Source organism: Gracilinanus agilis, chromosome 4 (assembly GCF_016433145.1).
Source record: "Gracilinanus agilis isolate LMUSP501 chromosome 4, AgileGrace, whole genome shotgun sequence".
In the NCBI taxonomy this organism is placed as follows: Eukaryota; Metazoa; Chordata; class Mammalia; order Didelphimorphia; family Didelphidae; genus Gracilinanus; species Gracilinanus agilis.
The window spans coordinates 309,084,438-309,091,996 of NC_058133.1; the positions used below are offsets into that span (position 1 = coordinate 309,084,438).

The following is a 7,559-nucleotide window of genomic DNA, read 5'->3' on the forward strand; positions in this document are numbered from 1 at the left end:
AAGAAAGAAAGAAAGAAAGAAAGAAAGAAAGAAAGAAAGAAAGAAAGAAAGAAAGAAAGAAAGAAAGAAAGAAAGAAAGAAAGAAAGAAAGAAAGGAAAGAAAATAAAGTTATTGGTCAGATTCAGTTTATTTTGTCTCATTGCTTTCATGAATCAGATGCATGTAAATAAAATCTAAAAGTCAATTTAAATATTTCCAGATTGGAGTTCACTTGCCTGGTAAATCATCCTGGCCAATCCTGACTGCTGGACAAAGGTCATTCTCAGGATTAGGAGTCAAGGAAATGGGAAACCCTGCAAAAAGGAAAATGATTGTTCTGATTCATCATCAGGATCAAGTAATAAATTATTTACAGTAAAATTCCCTAATTAAAAGTTGGTTTATAGTTATTGGATATTGTAAGAGAGTTTGGGACAAGAGGTTGATCTAATTTACCTCTTCTAATCAAAAAGTCTATTATTTTAATTCACTTTCAACATAAGATAGAATGATTCTAATTTACAAATTCATTATTTAGTCTTATCCTGAAGGAGATAAGGGAATGGAAAGGAGTGAGCTTCTTAAATAACTTTGCTTAGCACTGTGCTGGAAAATAGAAAGGCCTTATTAAATGTTTTTTCATTCATTCATTCATTCATTCATTTCTGAAGCATAGCTACACTAATATGTACTGAATGGTACAGTGTCAGGAGCCTGCTTGGAAACCTTCTGGTGGTTTAGGTTAAAAAAATCCATTCACTAAGTCAACAAAATTTTTGAAATTGTAAGAAAACCACCAAATGGCCCAAGGCCAGTTCAAGTTGTCCCTGGATGGTGAAGTCTGTTGCAGCCTTACCTTCTTTTGGAATCTCCTTTTCCACAGTGACATTAAGGAAGGAATCAAGAAATCTCCACTACCTCTATTGACTTGGAGGAGTCAGATATTGTAATAGATTGATTCTGGGGGACTAAAACACCTGTGTCTTCTAGTCAAATACTCTCTTTTGAATATGGAAGGGCATGGCAATAAAATACTGAAGACATAGAAATGAAAGAAAATTAGCCATAATTGAAAATCACAAACAGGAAAGTTAAACATTTACCCAAATGGATGTGAAAGCATTGTAGGTATCCAAGTTAGAAACTTCTGAAACTAGGAGGTAGGGAAATAAAACCCATTTTTCCTTGACTGCTGAAAGCTTCTTGGATTTTCCTGAACTGGGCATTCAAATGTAGATTAGCTTCTGCAGGGGAAGCCCTGAACTCCCAGAAGACCACATTCCATCATAACCTTTTCTGTTTTCTCCAAGTAGCTACGTGTCACCTACTAAGGGATTAGGACTGCTCCAAAGAAATCTGAATTATTTCTATCTCCATTTGCCTCTCTCTGAGCCAATCTAAGTAGCTACTTTACTTTTTGACAAAATGTGATTATAGGCAGTTCTTTGGGACTAAGACCAACATGACTAGAAGAGAATCAACCACCTGGCACTCTCTCACCCTGAAAACAGGAGCACAAGGGAAAGTTGTAAAGGAAACTAGTATCTCAGTTCAGCCCACAAATAAGAGAAGTAGCCTGATAAAGTGCTTAGAATCCAGAACTCAGCATCAGGAAAACCTGACTTGGAAGTTTGCCTCAGACATTCATTAGTTATGCACCCCACGTAATGGTGTGTGATCCTGCTTTCAGGGTGAGAGAGTGCCAAGTGGTTGATTCTCTTCTAGTTGTGCTGGACTTAGCCCTGAACCACTGGCTATAATCGCATTTTGCCAAAAGGTAAAGTGGCTACTTAAAAGAGCTAAGAGAGAGCAAATGGAGATAGTAATCTTTCAGACCCACTTTGGAGCCATCCTGTTTCCTTTGTAGGTGACACCTAACTACTTGCGGAAATGTATCCTCTTTCAGACTCAGTTTCCTCATCTGCACAATGCAGGTTATAAAAAGTGTAGCACTTCCCTCATAAGATCAACTGAGATAATGAATAGAAAGGGTTTTTGCAAACCTTAAAGCACTGTATAAAGTCAGCTATTATTTTCATCCTTCTTCACTCACCCCTCACTAGATGAAAAGTACAATACCTTGAACAGCATCTTTTTTGTACCCGATCCAATCCAATCCCTTTTTCCCCATACCTGCCATGAGAAGGAAAGCACTTACTTCGGTTACGCTGGACAGTTGCAGATGCCCAAGATCCCAGGCAACATATGAAGAAGAAAAATGGAATTTTCCTATAAAAGAGAAAAGGGGGAGGAAGATAAAATCAAGATCCTCTCATAGGCTAAGACTTGAAGACATGTTTGACGAAATGGAGGCTGTTGCCTGGCATAGGAAATAAATCAAATTCCATCATGGTTTACTCATTTCATTGATACTTTGGGACTTCATTCTCATCTCCGTATTTGTGGCTTTACTGAATTTATCCCTTTGTGTTCACACACACACACACACACACACACACACACACACACATTTCACTGCCAAGAGCACAGAACCTCAATCCTCAATTCTGAAATGTTCCCAGGCCAGGAAGCACCCCTGTTCTTTGCTTCAGTTTGATTCCTCTCCGAAGAGAATCTTTCTTACCAACTGCTCTCCATTTTTTCAGTTATTTTCCTTCTTCTGCCAACTGGCCCCCCTCAGAAGGGGGCTGCTGTAGGATCTGGATTATACTGGTACCCCTTGAATGCCACTCCAGGACTGAGAAGTCCAGGATGCTGTCTTAACTCTTCTTGCCCTAACAAGGGCTGAAAGAAAAGAGAGTGAGCTAAAGGCAACTGGTGGCACTTTAATCCTAAGGATGGAAAAGGGGGTGGAGAATAGTTTGTTCTGTGGGCCCTGATCAAGTTGGGGGAGGATCCTAAAAGGTAATGAGGTTATAGAGGGTGGAGCAAGCAGAGGGAAAGTTTCTGAAAAATTATTCAAGATGTAAGAAAGGCTGGTTCTGGGAAAGCCACCCTGAATTCAGTAGGAAAATTGCTGCATGAATATAGCCACAATATTTGGAAGACAGAGTGATGGTGGTGGCTTAGAATTTTGAAAAATCGCTCAAGGAAATCACCTATCTCTTATTTCCCCTTTGGCTCTGAGATTGTTAGAGGTGCACAGATGGTACCCAGGTCCAGATTGCTCCCACATCCAATTAATACATTTGCCTCAAGGAACCAATTTGACTACATGCTGAAAAAAAACCTTATGCAACCAGCTTTACCAACAGAATACAAACGCACAAGTAAAGTTATACCAAAGTCAAATAAAATACTAGATAGACTCTCGCTGTCCCACCTGACCCTATAAGATGGTTTAACTTGAATTCAACCCTAGGAGTATGGGTTTGGTCTAGGGAAAGTGAAGGACCATTAGTCCTGCACCAGATCATCCCAAGGGACATTCTAGGGGCCAAAAGACTTAGTCAGCTAAGAAATCTATCCAAGAAAGGAATAGTGCACAAAATGTTGGACTTGAAGTTAATAAGAACTGAGTCTGAATTCTCCTTCTAACTCTATCTATATGACCATCAATAAAACCACTTAATAACTCTAAGCTTCAGTTTCCTTATGTATAATAAAGGGAAAATAAAAATAAAATAAAATAAGTGTCTACCTCCTAAGTCAGTGATGACAAACCTATGACACACATGTCAGCACTGACATGCGTAGTCATTTTCAATGACATGCAACCACATACAGCTTCATACAGAGAAGTATGGGTCCACCTGCCAAGGAAGAAACATTTGCTGTAGTGTAGTGTAGACAGTCTGTGCACTACAGATGACAATTCTACCTATATTAATTTACCTATTTTGGTTTATTAAATACAGTTATATATTGTAATTACAATTTTTTATTATTTAAACTGTAAATATCATGAAATTATGTTTTTTTTTCTCAAAGTGACACACCACCTGAGTTATGCTTGGTTTTTTTTGGCAAATTTTGATACACCAAGCTCAAAAGGTTGCCCATCACTGTCCTAAGTTCATTGTGAGGATCTAATGATGTAATGTATACAATTAAGCTGTTGTATAAATGATGGTTATTATTACTACTTATAAAAGAAGGAGTTCTGTTTTAGCTTGAGTAGATTTTGAAGAAGTTACTTTCATCCTTTTTCTTGGTTATAAAATAAACTGATTTGTTGCACTTTGTCAATCAACAATGAACCATTAACAAACTGAGGAATTGATCAATCAGATGAACTTAGAAGATTTAGCTAAAATGATCATAATACTATACACTATTTTTATACATTTTTAAAGATCCCTTAGGACATTTGGTAAATATTGTTTATTGAATTAGGAGAATGAGGAATTACTATCCAAAATCCCATACCATCTGTGGCTTCTAAATTGGCAGCCTGTAAAAGACCACTCTAATTGGAACCAAGAGCTGGTTAATCCTGCAAGCTACTTCAATAATTAACCCTCACAATCAAATATTCCACCCCTTGTGTAACTTTCCTGTCTCTCCAGTTTTCATTTATCATCTATAATCCTAAACTCTCCTAGACGAAAACCTCTTTCCCATGCTACCTTCCAGTATATATATGCTCCTTACATGACTCAGCCCTATCTTAAAGCCCCATCCTCTTGTCTGATATTATATTAACCCCAGCCCCTTTTCTCATGCTCCTTTTCAATCTCTGGTCTTTTTATCCTTGCCTCTTTCTTCTATTCATCACTCCTTTTCTGCCTTCACTTGCCTCCCTACACAGTCAATCTAGTAGTCAATAACTTCAATGATTCATTATCTTTCCCATAGATTCCATTCCTTCTTGAATATCTGGTCTTTCAACTGGTTAACCCTACTCTCTATCATCTATGTTCACCCTCCTGAGCTGATAACATCTGGAGAAAGGCACAAAACTGTGTGCTTGAATCTCTTATAAATTCATGCCATCTGTTCTCAACTGAATCCTTACTACTGAATAAGCAATTATTTTATCCTCTTAGAAATCTCCTATTACATTGTCCACAATAGGTCTTCCAAACATTTTCTTCAAGTCTCCCTTCTCCAATGGACCCCTTAATTCTAATAGATATTCTGCCTCCCACTTTACTTTAACTACTGTGTGTGTGTCTGTGTGTGTGTCTGTGTGTGTGTGTGTGTGTACACACACATGAACTTTCCAAACTGTGAACCTAGACAGGTAAGTCACTTAACCCTTCTGAGCCTATTTGTTCTATAAAATGAGTAGGCTGGAAGAGGTTATCTCAGAGGGCTCCTTTCAAAGCTACTTCTACTAACCTATAATCTACCTTTGTTCTTCCCATCCATACTCTGGAAACCTTAAATACTTCAATGATCTGTGGTCTCATGGATGCAAATATTCTCTCCAATGATGCAGACCAAATCTCATCTAAGGCTTCTTATCCTGTGTAATTCTTGTCCATGTCCTCCACAAATCCTCTCCAGTAGGTCCATCCAACATACTGGTCCCTTCTTCAAAATCTCCTGGCATTATATGGGTACCAATGAAACTCACCAGATACTTACTTGATATCCCTAACCTTCATGTATGACTGCCTTACCTCCTTTTCCATTCATACATTGTTTCAGTAGTTTCTTTAATTCTGCTTTTAGTGAATACTTCCTACCTGGAAATACACTGCAACCTACCCTTAGCCACAATTTGGGTCTTTTGCACTTTTTATTAGTCTGAAATTATGCTGTTCCTTGAATTATGGGAAGAATATTGGTAGTACAAGTGGGGTTTTATTTCATAAATTAATTGTGAGATTATTCATATCATTGCATAATTTTGCCAAAGCAATCTAGTTCACTATCTTCTTCCTATTTAATTGTGGAGTCAATTTGTCTAATTGCTATGAACAAAATACTCCATCTCTCAATTCCTGGCACTTTCTCTAGCAATCCTCTATGTCTGGCTTCCTTGGCTTCTTTCAAATCTCAACTGAAATCCCAATTTCTACAAAAAACTTTTTCAAATCTCTCTTAATTCTGTCTTGCCTCTGTTATCTCCTGTTTGTCCTATAGATAGCTTGTTTGTGCATGTTTGTTTGTTTATTATCTCTCCCATTAAATTGTAAGCTCCTTAAAGACAAGGGACTATCTTTTACCTTTCTTTGCATTTCCAGCACTTAGAGCAGTGTCTGGCATAGGCACTCTATAAATGCTTATCGACTGACTGGTGGACCAATCGTGTGGCTTCCCCATCTAAATTCATGTCATTATCTTACCAATATACATTATTTAACCTGTGAGGATAATTGGATTTTTCAGTGTGTATTTATTAGATTTAGGAGGCTTTACAATGTTCTAGGACTCAATATATCAATACAATGCCATCTGCAAATAGAAGCATCTAGAAGACCTAACTACTGAGCTCAAGATAGTTCTTTCATTTGGACACTGTGCCAGACACCCATCATGATGGTCACAAATACCTCTGGCAAGCAATATTTCCTTATTTGATATTAATTTTCAGACAGTCATCAAAATAATCTCTGTTATCTTTCAGTGAATTTTTTATGATATTACTATATCAATGGGAAACACCTTTGCTAAAATGTTTTAAAAACTCCTTTAAGGCAGCATTTCCTGCTACAGAATCAAATCAAAATAATCAATTAAAAAGCAGTATTAAAAGCCTGCCATAAGCTGAAGCAGACAATACAAAAAAACTGTATCAGACCACAAAGAGCTTACCTATTACTGTTAGGAGAAAATATGTACACATATAAATTATATACAGAATGTCCACCAAATAAATACAAGGTAATTTGGCAAGTGAGGAATTAGTAGCTAGGAGTCTCAAGAAAAGCCTCATAAAGGAAGAATCATTTAAGCTGAACTTTTAATGGAACCCTGTAATTCTAAGTGACAAAGGAATGCACACTAGTCATGGAGTGACAACCTTTGCAAAGGCATATAGATAGAAGGTGGAATGTCACATGTGCCAAATAATTCTGACTATGTTTGGTGGACCCTGGAGAGTGTAAAAGACAAAACTAAATGCTTTTTTTAATAGTCAAGCAATAAGAAGTACAGTAGGATCTTGTATTCTTTGTACCTTGCAATGAATTGGGTGACCACAAAGATACCATTTGCTATAGATTATCATTTGTAGTTATAATTTTATTCATAAATTATAATATATTATAATCATTTATAATTATCATGTTCTTATGAGCTTATCAAGGTTATGTAGGTATGTAAAATTGTCATAAAGACTTAATAGAGGGGGCAGCTGGGTGGTTCAGTGGATTGAGAGCCAGGCCTAGAGACTGGAGGTCCAGGGTTCAAATCTGGCCTCAGAAACTTCCCAGCTGTGTGACCCTGGGCAAGTCACTTGACCCCCATTGCCTAGCCCTTACCTCTCTTCTGCCTTGGAACCAAAACACAATATTGATTACAAGATGGAAGGTAAGGGTTTAAAAAAAAACAAAGAGTAGAGATAAAAAGTAGGCATAGGATCAATAGCTATTAATGTTTTCTTGGTCGCTTTTCTTTTTGGTTGAGGTGTCTGGGACTTTTTCCAAACATTTGTTTTCCTCCCACTCTCTCTTTAGAATTGATCTCTCAACACTCTCAAAACTGTGTCACCTCCAGCACAGATGCC

General features: G+C 37.4%; 1 protein-coding gene across 1 annotated transcript in view; it reads right to left on the bottom strand.

Annotated features, from left to right (window-relative positions):
* COL9A1 (collagen type IX alpha 1 chain) overlaps positions 1-2,578 on the bottom strand; it is a 121,040-nt gene extending 118,462 nt beyond the window's left edge. Inside the window, exons 1-3 of the mRNA XM_044673743.1 lie at positions 2,565-2,578; positions 2,139-2,209; positions 217-294 (exon numbers count right to left, since the gene is read on the bottom strand). Of these exons, the coding sequence (XP_044529678.1) occupies positions 217-294; positions 2,139-2,209; positions 2,565-2,578 (163 nt within the window). The remainder of the gene's footprint in view (positions 1-216; positions 295-2,138; positions 2,210-2,564) is intronic.
* Positions 2,579-7,559: the final 4,981 nt, after the last annotated feature.